Here is a 12,625-nt window from a genome sequence, read left to right on the forward strand (position 1 = left end):
GGCAGGCGGCCGCCGCCGCCGCCCGGGCGGCTACCCGCGCCGAGGATAGCCCCCAGCCCACGGGGCGGCGGCGGCGAGCGGAGGGGCCGGACTTAGGCCCCACGCCCGCCCGCGGCGAGGGGAGGGCCGGACCCATCCGTCCCACCCGCCGCGCCGCCCTACCCGTGCCCCAAGCCCTGCGTCCGGGCCCCACCAGCGGTTCCCCACACGCTACCCTAGGCTTGCCGCTCGCCAGGTGGGCGATGGCGGCGCTCCGCAGGGTCCGTGCCCGCCACCGCCGCCCTGTTACCTGCCGCAGGGTGACCCGGAGCCGCGCCGAGACCCGGATGGAGTCGCGGCCGCTCCTGCCGCCTATCGCCGCGCGGCACCACGGGAAGGCGCAACGCGCCCCGCGCCGCCCGCTCCATTGGCCGATGGGCGCCAAGCCCCGCCCCCTGGAGCCTCCGGGCGGAGGGGCAAGTCGTCCATCATTCCTTGCCTCTTACGCCCATTGGCTTTGGGCCGTGTGGCACCGCCCCCGCCTGGCCCTGTCTCTTCTCACTGGATAGTGGGCAAGCGAGCCTCGCCCCCCCTCCGCCATTTATTTCAGGCGTTTGCGTAGGCAGCCCTAAAATGGCGCCCCCGGTGGCAGCGGCCTTGCTGCTGGTGTAGCTGATGGAGTTGAGCAGGGCGCGGGCCCTCCCGTCCCCCGCTGTACTCTGCCTTGGAGGCGCCTTTCAGCGCCGGCATAGCAGCTGTCAGAAGGCCCGCGGCCTCGTTCCTTCCCCTCAGGAAGGAGACAGCTCGCGCCGGGTGGCCTCGTGTTGCTAGCTCGACGTGTGTGTTCTCCAGCCTGCGGACACTCTGGTGTTAGCACTCTTAGAGCCAGCGGTGGCTCGGGTTTCCAGGACAGCCGCTAGCCCTGGTTCTGGTGAGCACCCTTACCAGACTTGGACTTTGGATCCCCTTTGGCTATTGCCATGTTGTTTCTTCATAAGCTGCTTAGGTTGGAAATCAGTTCAGAGGTTTGAGATTGGTGATGATGACTACATCTTTCCACATAGTGACCATCCAGACTCACACGGTGCCAAGTAGTACCCCACCAGGTAAATCACGAACGCCAGCTGCAGCCAGAATAGGTTAACCAGCGTGGCCGACTGCAGCGTCTTTAGCAAGCTTTCGTGAGGGGATGAGGAGTGAAATTTTCAGGCAAATGGAGTGTTATGTACATGAAGTTTCTGTGCAGTGTTCTTGTGCACTTCTCTGCATTGCAAGAGTGGGTTTTCTTCTTGGCACTGACAGCTTTTGTTCTCACATACTTCTGTAATCTACTTAAGGAGATGGTTGAAGGAGCAACATGATGAGGTTTAGTTGCTTTGCTGATGGCATTCTCTGATAAGTGATAGTCTTGTGTAATTGGGCAGTAACCACTGAGGCGCCTTGTCTTCCTTCATCTTTATGTGCAATACCAGTGGCTCTTGGAAGTTGAGTTTGTACTGTTTGTTGCTGGACAGAAGTCTCTTTTCTACTAGCCACCCTTGTAAGTGATTCCTGTTTGGAAGGTACCAGCTTTTGCAGTTGGGTGAAAGAAGTCTCCAGCTCGCTGTTACGTCCTATTGTGAATTCTGTGTTTTGGCAAAGCTTGTGTCTCTGCCTCTGCATTTGGATTTTACCCTGTTCTACTTCAGAAGCAATCTGACCTGGAATTGTTGTGTTAGTGTGTTGTTACTTGATCAAAATACCTTTTCTGCTTATATATCTGATTGATTTTTTTTTTTTTTTTCATGTTTTGGGGACACACAGTGGCTATAAGGCACATCAAGGTATTTCAGAGGAGGGGTGTCCTTCAGGTTTTTAGGGTGTCTGCAATATTAGAGTCATCAGGACTACTACAAGCTCAGGGAGGGAAACGCGTGTTTAAAAACAAACTTCAAACAGATCTGTTTTTGGTCTCAGTTCCCACAAGATAGTTGGGATAGAGATACCTTAAAATGTGTGAATGCACAGAGGATTCTTTGTAAGTAAGCTTTTCTGTGTTCTGAGGAATTTTAGAAGTAAGGCAACTTTTGTGACTTCGTAATGATTTTGTAAAAATTAGCGTGTGAATGAATCAGCTCTTATGTGGTGCTGTCTTCACAAATGATGCTTTTTGTCACAAATGCAAGAAGGGAATATGGAGCTTTGTTTTTGGTGATCAGAGCAATGAACAGATTAAAACAGTGACCTGATAGCTGTTTGGATAATGCAGATGTTTTGCAGGTCAAACAAACTAAATCATGATGCCTCAACAGCTAAAAGGTGAACCCAAATGCAGTTTTCATTCTTGTGAAGGTGGAACTTTGTCAAATACATTTGGCCAGCTGCTAAATTAGTTTTTAATCTTGACTTTCAAGTGTAATTTGACTCATTTTCTGACAAATCGGTTGGACTCAACGATGTTAAATGTCTCTTCCAATCTGATCGCTTCTATGAATACAGAAGTTACAGCCTGTGTTAGCGTGAGAAACTTTTTTTCGGGTGTCCACCAGTACAACTACCACATGCTTTTGGTAGCTCCTGCGCTTCCTCTGTAGGTCACAAGATGGGGTAGGAATACCCAGAAGGATGACTGTCCAAGTACATCTAGCAGTGAAATACCATCTTACTGTTGTTTTTGTTGCTTAGGCACTGTAATACTTCTTGCTAGCACAAAAGACAGTACTGTCTGTCTACTTCTACTACGGGATAGCGGTAGTAATAATAAATATTAAGTAGTGGTTATTAAGTGTTATTTTTCAGGAGTTGTATTAGGAAAGGTTGTAAGAGGTATATGTAAATTCAAGTATGCATAATTAATAATTTACTGGTTGTGCTTGCTATAGTGGATATTTCTGGAGGGCCGGATTTGCCAGAGGAGCGTACTGCTGTAATAAGTCCCAGCTATCAGGTAAGTGAGGAGGCATACAGAAGCATTTTTCAGAAATGAAGGACACATTTATTTTCAAAGCAGGAAATACTGAATGATGGTGTTCTTTTGGGCTTGCACTTTGCCTGATGCATGCTGATTCATTGATGGCCTTTGCTCATTATACCCGTAATTGGGAAGTGACATTGGTTTTCACTTAGAGAAGTAAACGGTTGCACAGGGTATCCAGTCAGGCACCAGATAGTTGTTGACGTGACAAATTTTTCTTCAGAAAGTGAATTGTTGTATCAGTTTTTGCTGATCTTAAGTCTTGTATTCTAACAAGAAATGTCAGCCCATCTATTTTACTGGAACACATGTAGTTGTAGATTAGCAGGCCATTTTCAGTAGCACTGATTATTTTAAAAGGAGATCATGGTACACTGAAACCGTATGTCCTGAAATAGTATCCGGAAGAGTCTTGCAAAATAGTTCCAAATAGCTCACCTTGCTCTCATATTTCTTTAGGGCAGATGGGAATTGGAGATTCTGAATCTTCTTCGTCATCTGAGAGCAGATCACAGTATAAAAAAAAATGTTGAAAAGAAACAGGGTGGGCAAGTGCAGTTGGTATCAGTGCAGAAGAAAATAGTTCAGATGTATAAACCACTTATTATGATAAATCTATCAACTTAAGTTCTTTGAAAAAGGGGTAATGTAGAAAGCATGAGTTCTGACCTGAACTGGTGTATGTGGTAAATAGGCAGTACACTGGCTGCTGTGGATTTCCTCATACCCATACTTGAGCTTTGGTTGCACCAAGTGTAAAAGATCAGAAATGACTGAAGTTATTCTGAGCATTTGACTTGCTGAGCATTGCTTGACTACAGCAGCAAGTGATTATAAGCTGTAATGTTACAAGCCATGTGTCATAACACAACGTTCATTACAAACAGCAGCTGAACAGTATCTTAAGGCAGCACCTTGGCAAGATCTAAGTGATAAGCAAGAGGTAAAGGTGATAAAATTTGTGTTTGGTCCCAGTTCTGTTCATTCGGCCTAACAGTGAAAATACCAGTACTTGTGCCTTTAAAAATTATACAAGATTAGAAGATAGTCAAAACAGTTAAAGATGAAAAAAGTGTGAGAAGACTTGGCAACATTGGGACTGGAGGGTGTGTCTCAGCCTGGTGAATATGGAAGCGCATGGTCACATAGCACTGGGACTGGTAAAACAGAAATTCCTGTTTTCTGTTTGCTTCTGCATTTTCCATTCTCTAGTAATGTACAAATAACATAATGTACAAATGAAGCTTTTCTCACAATTAGGGCATTCATATTCCTCCACCATTTCGATGTGAATCCTGTAATGAAAAAAAAAAAAAAATTAACTTATGTTGTACCCTCTTTTCACAGAGACTTCTAATAGAAAATCATCATGAAGTCTATGGGGAACTTAAGCTTTTTGCACTTATTTCAGTTAAGATGACTTGAAGGTGGTCAGTGGGCTCAAAAGGAATGAGGGGAAGAAGGATGGACACATACACACATACCTTTGTAACCAGGCTAAAAGGATCAAATGGTGTTTGGTATGAGCACTGTCTCCCGTTTATTGCATTAAGCATGTGCAACAAGACAAGTTGAGAACAGATTTGATGGTGGCCCCTCCAGGACCCTGCTGAACAGGAATGACCCTTGGGCCCCCTGAACTTGGCCTGCGCTGCCCTGCAGCAGAGGAGCCATACCAGCACCCTCCAGGACCCTGCCGAACAGGAACAGCCCCTGCACCCCCTGAACATGGCCTGTGCTGCCCTTCAGTGGAGGAGCCAGACCAGTGCTCTCCAGTATCCACTGAATGGGAATGGCTCTCATGCTCCCTGAGCCCATCCCCAGCCGCCCTGCTGCAGAGGAGCCAGACCAGAAACTTCTAGTACTCCCCAAACGGTAATGGCTCCCGCACCCACCCACCCCACCCCCGAACATGGCCTGCACTGCCATTCAGCAGAGGAGCCAGATCAGCACCCTTCACCCCCCTGCTGAAGTTCCACACAGCCGCCAAACTTGGCCCACGCTGCCCTGCAGGAGAGAAGCCCACCAGCACCCTCCAGCCATACACTGAATAGGAACAGCTGCCATGTTCCCTGAGCATGGCCCCTGCTGGTCTTCAGCAGAGAAGCCAGATCAGTGCATTTCAGCCCCTCATTGAAAGGAAATGGCCCACGCGCTCTCTGAGCCTGTCTCTGGCTGCCCTGCAGCAAAGGAGACAGACCAGCACCCTCCAGGACCCTGCCAAAAGGAATGAACCCCACGTTCCCAGAGCCTGACTCCACCTACCCTACAGCAGAATAGCCAGACCAGCACACTCCAGCCCGAGACTTAACAGCAACACTCCCTGCACCTCCCAAGCGTATTTCTGGCCCGTGCGTAGCACAGGAAACAGTCCAGAACTCTCCAGCCCCTGACCAAAAAGCAACGGCCCTCACACCACCCCAAGCCCTTGCCCAGCTGCCCTGCAGCGCAGGAGACAGCCCAGCAGCCTTAAGCCCCAGGACCAAACACACCTGCTTAGCAGAGCGTCCACCAGCCCCAGCACCAACCACAGAGGCCCCCAAGCCCTCCAAGACCGCTGCTCCAGTCACACAGCAGGGGCTGAAGGCAGCCACACCAGGGTAGGAGTTGGGGGCGCACTGACAGAGCCCCAGCCGACAGCTTCGGGGCTCAGCCGCTGCCCGCCAAAGACAGTGTGACACAGAGCTGTCACACAAGTGTCCAGGGGGTACCAACAGCAAACCAAGCGAGGCACCAGCACCGGCTGGGCTCCACGCCTGGGCGCAGCTGTGGATGCCCACTATGTCGGCAGGCAGGAGCTGGGCACGGGCTCGTGGGGAAAGCCCCAATGGCGGCACTACGCGCTCTGCTCCACAGCTTACCACGTATCAACACATCCTTGACTGCCAGCCTGCTGCAAACAGGTCATTAGCCTGAGGGGCAGGTCCTGCCCCTTTCTCCTACAACGCAAGGCACCCTCTGATGCCATCCGGGCTGCTCCTGAAGTGATTAAAGAGCTGGGAGAACAGGAAGCGTGGTCAGGTCTCCTTCTACATACAGTTCTCCTGCGTCGCCTGCAGAGAAGCCTCATGGCAAGTGGTGACTAGCGGTAGATGACAGAGCCCTGAGCACTGCCGCTGAACAGCGCCCTGCGGCTGCTCCCGGTCTGAGTGGTAGAGTCCCTTGTGTCAACGAAGAAGCCCTGCCAGGAGTGGTGGCAGTAGCTGGGAAGGATAGGTGGTGTTGGCTCCCCGTGTCGGGGACAGATAGGGAGAGGTCTCCTTTCACCAGGCGGGGACTGCCGTTTACATGGGCCGCCTGACCACAGTGTTTTCAACATTGTCCTGCCATTGCTCCTGCTCCACCAGCTGCAGAGCTGGAAGCATCAACATTAGCGCAGAGGTCGCTGTGATGCAGTTACTGTGTGACAGAAGGTGTGAAAGCCAGCGTCGCTGCAGCGAGGCTCCAATCCATCCCTTCCCGCTTTGTAGGCTACAGCGTGGCCAGACGTGCATCTAAAACCTCTGGCTGCTGAGTCTCACGGCTAAGGCAGAGTGAAATACGGGATCATGGAATGTTTGGGGTTGGAAGGGACCTTTACAGGTCATTGAGTCCAACCCCCCTGCAATGAGCAGAGCCACCTTCAACGGGATCACTTTGCTCAGCTAAGCTTGAATGTTTCCAGGGATGGGGCATCCACCACCTCTCTGGGCAACCTCTTCCAGTGTTTCGCCACCCTCAGCATAAAAAAAAACCACCTGCTGTCCTTGTGTCTAGTCTTAATCTGCCCACTTCCAGCTTCAAACCATTGCCCCTTCTCCCTAGGGCTGCAGGCCCTGCTCAAATCTCTGTCCTCGTCTCTCTGATAAGCGCCCATTAAGTACTGGAAGACCAGAATCAGGTCTCCCCAGAGCCTCCTCTTCGCCAGGCTGAACAACCCCACCTCTCTCTGCCTTTTTTTCAGAGCAGAGGAGTTCCATCCCTTCGATCTTTTTGGTGGCTTCTTTTGATGCAGCCCAGGACACGGTTGGCTTTCTGGCCTGCGAGCGCACATTGCTGGTTCATGCCCAGCTGTTCTTCCACCAGTACCCCCAAGTCCTTCCTGGCAGGGCGGCTCTCAGTGGTACCGGGCGTTGCCCTGAGCCTGGTGCAGGACCTTGCACCTGGCCTTCTTGAGCCTCATGAGGTTCACATGGGCCGCTTCTCCAGCTTGTCCAGGTCCCTCTGGACAGCAGCCCATTGCTCAGGCACATCAGCTGCACCACTCAGCTTGGTGTCATCTGCAAACTTGCTGAGGGTGCAATCGACCTGTGTGCCAGCCCTTGGACGGAGCTGCCCGACGGGGCGTGCTCCCCAGCCTGGGAGGGCAGCTGCCCCGGCTGTGCTCCAGCGGCTCTCCCCCTGAGCACCGTTGCCACGCGGCCTGGGCCAGCCGTGAGGTCACAGTGGGGCTGTGAGGTCACAGTGGGGCTGTGAGGTCACGGAGCTCCACGGCGATGCACCATCTACAAGTACCCATGCCTCAGCCCCCAGCCGCAACTGCACCAGATGCAGCAGCAGCGGTGACAGCAGCACAGGATCATGTGGCTGAAGGGAGCCATGGCCCTCATTCAGCACTGCCTCCTCCTCCTCCTCCTCCTGGAGGCCCTACCTGCCAGGGCTGCACCTTGGCAAGAGCAGGAAACAGGTAAGCACTCGGCACACTTGCAACTTTTCACGGGCCAGTGGGCTCCTCTCCCCGAGAAGTGTGGATGTGGCTTTTCCCTCGAGCGCTTTAGCGAGGGCTTCCCCTGCGTGTGTGAGAGCTGTGCGGGTAGCCCCCAGGGGCCCTATGTTGGCCCACGCGCTCCCTGAGGGGTCTTGTTCATGGCATGGCTTGAAGAGCGTGTTAGAGAGCTGCCAGGTGCCGGCCAAGAGGTCACCAGGCCCCTCTGCAGCGCTGGCAATCTCCCCTGGGTCTGGCTCCCACGCTGTTACCTGAGCCCCGTCCAGTGCCTGCGGTTCACTAAGGCACAAGCGGATCCCAACAGGCAACGGAAACATTTCTCCTCTGTGCTTGCTTCTAGGCGAGATGACTCTCCACAATTATCCAGCTGCCTGGCGGGAACATGGTTTTGAGGACTTAAGGCATCCTGGAAGTAAGCTCTTAATGTCTCTTGCCTTGAAAGAAGAAACAGTGCCAATGTGGCAAGACCTTATGGCCTGCAATTTCCTGGTCCCCCAGCAGGTCAGGCGTGGCTGTTGCTTGGAGTAGGAACCAGGCGCAGGCTCCTCCCCCAGTGCCCACTCTGGCAAGTCACAGCAGCAGCCAAAGCTGAAAGTGTTTTGGGTTCCAGGCATCGGGACCATGTTCCGCAGATATGGGAAATGTGCCAAATGTCCCTCCCGCCCTAGCTGCATCCCCGAGCTTGCTGTGACCGCCGAGAGGCACAGGAGCAGCACAGAGCGGGATCCCTCCCTGAGCCGAGGTCCACAGGGATGCCCTGTCTCCCAGACTAGGCAGAGGCTTAGGGGGAACCTCCCCGTCCTCCTGTGTCCTCTGTGCCTGAGACTCGCTGAGGCTTAACCTGCCCTCTCTGCTTTTGGCAGTGCCGTCAAAGCCTGGAGAAGACCATCACAGCAAGATAAATCAGGCTCATGAACCGGGCTCAGGTACGGAGCAGTCTTGCTGGGGTCCCCAAGTGGGAGACACATCCTGAAACCTGGGAGGTGCTGCAGGCGGTGCCTGTGCTGGAGAAAAGGCACTAGGGGGAGGGCAAGGCTTCAGTGCCACTTGAGAAGGCCTGAGTCTGTCCCCTCGGGGTGTGGGAACTGTCTCACGGGGAGGGAGAGCTGGGGTGGCACTGCCTGCTGCAGGGACGGTTTCTGTCCGTGTCCCTCCAAGGGTCAAGCAGCTGCGCCCCCCCTGTGCTCCCCTTCTGGCCTTCTGGGTTTGGTTGGGTGGGACACCCTGCCCCAAAGGGTGGGAACGTGCCTCCAGGCACCAGTACTGGGGGGAAACAGAGAATGTCCTGGCCGGATCAATCGTGCTGCACGCTTACCAGTGGCGCGCAGGACGGGCTAACGTTCCTAATTGCTCCTGCAGATGATGTCACCAAGAGACCCACAGAGCTTTACAATCCCCCGAGCCCCCCAACTGTTTCCGGTCCCAGAGATCCTGGAAAGTTGTACACTATAGGTGCAGTAGCAGCTGTCGTTTTTCTGCAAGTTCAGATTGTGTTGGGCTGTGTCTGGATCTGGTGGCGAAGGAAGAAGAAAGCGTGAGTACATTTCCCTCCCTCCTCTTCCTCTGATGGCTGCTCAGAGCCACGAAGCATTTCTAGTCAGGCTGCTGCGGAGTGGCAGCCTGGTGGCTGCCCAAAAGCAAGGGCAGGACGAGAAAGAGCGGGGCAAGAGATTGCCCCAGCCAGGGAGGCGCCCAGTAGCGCTGGCTGATGGCCACCGAACCTGCCCTGAGGAGTCCCCCTGCTCGGGGCTGCCATGCGGTGCGGGTGTCCACGTCGGCCAAGGCGTGCCAGCGGCTCTGCCCGTGCTGGGGAGCCTTGCCAGCTCTGGGCCGTGCTGTGGGGGACAGTCCGTGCGCCCCCTCTGCAGCTGAGCGCCTCAGCGGCCTCCTCTCTCCACAGGCCCGGCGCTGGCGCTTCAGCTGACCAGCTGGAAAAAGGCAGCTGCCCCTCACGCCCCGACAGCCCGAGGAGCTCCCCTTCACGCCCCGACTGCCAGTGCAGCTGCCATTCACGCCCGGACAGACAGAGCAGCCGCCCTTCACACCCAGAAAGCCAGAGCAGCGGCCCCTCACGCCCGGACAGCCAGAGCAGCTGCCCCTCGTCCCCGGACAGCTGTACACAACAGGAGCCTCTCCCATCTGGAAGAGCAGAGAACCAGGCCTCCCCACGGCCCCCATGCCGACCGAAGCCATCCCCAGCCAGCGTGCAGCAGAGCAGAGACAGACAGAGCAGCGCTGTTCAGCCCATGACGGACGAGCATCACCCCCTGCGCCTCCCAAGCCCATTTCTGGCCCCCAGGCAGCAGAGGAAAGAGCCCAGGACTCTCCAGCACCCGACCAAAACGCAACGGCCCCGACGCCCACCAAGCCCTCACCCAGCTGCCCTGGAGCGCAGGAGACAGTCCAGCAGCCTCGAGTCCCAGGACCAACCCCAGTCGCCCTCACACCCGCCGAGCAGATTACCGTCCACCCTGCAGCAGCAAGACTAGGACAGTGTCCAACGGCCCCAGCACCAACCACAGAGGCCTCCGAGACCGCTGCTCCAGCCGCACAGCAGGGGCTGAAGGCAGCCACACCAGGGCAGGAGTTGGGGGCGCACTGACAGAGCCCCAGCCGACAGCTTTGGGGCTCAGCCGCTGCCCGCCAAAGACAGTGTGACACAGAGCTGTCACACAAGTGTCCAGGGGGTACCAACAGCAAACCAAGCGAGGCACCAGCACCGGCTGGGCTCCACGCCTGGGCACAGGCTCGTGGGGAAAGCCCCAATGGCAGCACTACGCGCTCTGCTCCACAGCTCATCCCTGACTGCCAGCCTGCTGCAAACAGTTCATTAGCCTGAGGGGCTAGCTCTGATGCCATCCAGTCTGTTCCTGAAGTGATTAAAGAGCTGGGAGAACGGGAAGCGTGGTCAGGTCTCCTTCTCCATACAGTTCTCCTGCGTCGCCTGCAGAGAAGCCTCATGGCAAGTGGTGACTAGCGGTAGATGACAGAGCCCTGAGCACCGCCGCTGAACAGCGCCCTGCGGCTGCTCCCGGTCCGAGTGGTAGAGTCCCTTGTGTCAACGAAGAAGCCCTGCCAGGAGTGGTGGCAGTAGCTGGGAAGGATAGGTGGTGTTGGCTCCCCGTGTCGGGGACAGATAGGGAGAGGTCTCCTTTCACCAGGCGGGGACTGCCGTTTACATGGGCCGCCTGACCACAGTGTTTTCAACATTGTCCTGCCATTGCTCCTGCTCCACCAGCTGCAGAGCTGGAAGCATCAACATTAGCGCAGAGGTCGCTGTGATGCAGTAACTGTGTGTTCCAGTCCAGGACAGCCCGAGCCGGGGAGTTTTGATGTTATACCCAGAGCGAGATAAAGAAGCAAATGAGGTCAAATGCTGCCAATCAAGGAAGTTTATAGGATCAAAGTGTTGACAAGCAAATAGCGATAGTAAAGGGAAGGAAGGCTAGAAGAGGAGGAAACCTAGCAAGCAGTCGGGATAGAGTTGCAAGAGATAGTCACCACCAGGGATCCAGCAGCGTCCTGTTGGTCTGTAGTTTCCCTGTCCGTCGGTGATGGTTTCAGCTGGGATAGACTTAAGTTTCTTCTTAGTAGTTAGTACAGTGCGGTGGTTTGGCTCTGATGTGAGAACAATGTTGATAGCACACTGATGTTTTTAGTTGTTGCTGCGTGATGTTTATACTAAGTCAAGGACTTTTTGGTTTCTTGGGCCCTGCCAGTGAGAGGGCTGAGGGGACACAGCCAGCACAGCTGACCCAAGCTAGCCAAAGAGGTATTCCATACCATATGACATCATGCTGAGTATATAAACTGGGGAAAGAAGAAGGAAGGAGGGGACATTTGGCATTATGGTGTTTGTCTTCCCAAGTAACTGTTATGCGTGATGGAGCCCTGATTTCCTGCCAATGGTCAAACACCTGCCTGCCCATGGGAAGTAGTGAATGAATTCCTTGCTTTGTTTTGTTTGCGTGCAGAGCTTTTGCTTTACCTATTAAATTGTTCTTATCTCAACCCCTGAGTTTTACATTCCTTTCTGATTCTTCTCCCCATCCCTCTTGGTGAGGGGGAGTGAGCAAGCGGCTGTGTGGCACTTGTTTCCAACCAGTGTTAAACCACGGCATGGTCTCTTGATGGTGCCCATTACTGTTTGATTGCACAGTCTTTTATAGGGTATTTGGGGAGCCTCTTTCCCCAGGCAATGGCACGAACGGCACTTCCACACGTGCTCCCTGTCTCGGTACGCTGGTTTTGAGGGGCACACATCACGGCTGTGTGGTCCTTTGCCATGGACTGCACATGTCTTGGCAGGTTGAGGTGGTCGTTCGTGTCTGGACATGTCCCCCAGAACAACGTGGCTGTTCCTTGACCCCAGCTGATGTCTGGTTTCGGGTGGCTGTTGCTTCTTGTGTCGTTTCCAACTGCCGAGTTCGGTTAAATTGCCAGGTAGCCTTTCACCAAGCTCAGCAGGAACGTGAACAAGCTTTGAGATAGTCAGCTCACAATATAGTCTCCCACATCATGAGGAACGGTGTGAAAGTCACCGTCGCTGCAGCATGGCTCAGATCCATCCCATCCTGCTGTGCAGGCTACAACATCCCCAGACGTGCATCTAAAACCTCTGGCTGCTGAGTCTCACGGCTAAGGCAGAGTGAAAGACGGGATCATGGAATCTCTGGGGTTGGAAGGGACCTTTACAGGACACTGAGTCCAACCCCCCTGCAATGAGCAGAGCCATCTTTAAGGGGATCACTTTGCTCAGCTGAGCCTGAATGTTTCCAGGGATGGGGCATCCACCACCTCTCTGGGCAACCTGTTACAGTGTTTCGCCACCCTCAGCATAAAAAAACACCTGCTGTCCTTGTGTCTAGTCTCAATTTTCCCTCTTCTAGCTTCAAACCATTGCCCCTTCTCCCTAGGGCTGCAGGCCCTGCTCAAATCTCTGTCCCTGTCTCTCTGATAAGCGCCCATTAAGTACTGGAAGACCAGAA

General features: G+C 54.1%; 2 protein-coding genes across 11 annotated transcripts in view; one reads left to right on the top strand and one right to left on the bottom strand.

Moving 5' to 3' along the window:
- WNT7A (Wnt family member 7A) overlaps positions 1-12,625 on the bottom strand; it is a 99,812-nt gene that overhangs the window by 86,332 nt on the left and 855 nt on the right. For 7 of the 9 annotated variants that reach the window (XR_013928062.1, XR_013928063.1, XR_013928064.1 and 4 more), the window contains exon 2: positions 290-7,571. The gene's annotated coding sequence lies outside the window, so the exon portion shown is untranslated. Of the gene's footprint in view, positions 1-214; positions 7,572-12,625 lie in introns of all 9 variants that reach the window. The other 2 variants (XR_013928069.1, XR_013928070.1) reach the window with 1 other exon arrangement.
- Positions 949-11,648, top strand: LOC308063753 (uncharacterized protein; the record flags this gene model as incomplete). 2 transcript variants are annotated; one of them, XM_080387116.1, is made up of 6 exons in its annotated part: positions 949-1,085; positions 7,978-8,049; positions 8,501-8,563; positions 8,997-9,171; positions 9,538-9,581; positions 9,702-11,648. In XM_080387116.1, the coding sequence occupies 6 exons, from the start codon at positions 1,019-1,021 to the stop codon at positions 10,124-10,126; spliced, it is 846 nt and encodes a 281-aa protein (XP_080243242.1). In that variant the 3' UTR covers positions 10,127-11,648. The 2 variants fall into 2 exon arrangements, with proteins under 2 accessions (XP_080243242.1, XP_080243241.1); XM_080387115.1 differs by lacking the exon at positions 949-1,085 and adding an exon at positions 7,493-7,598.

Source organism: Falco punctatus, assembly GCF_963210335.1.
Source record: "Falco punctatus genome assembly, chromosome: 4".
Lineage (NCBI taxonomy): Eukaryota > Metazoa > Chordata > Aves > Falconiformes > Falconidae > Falco > Falco punctatus.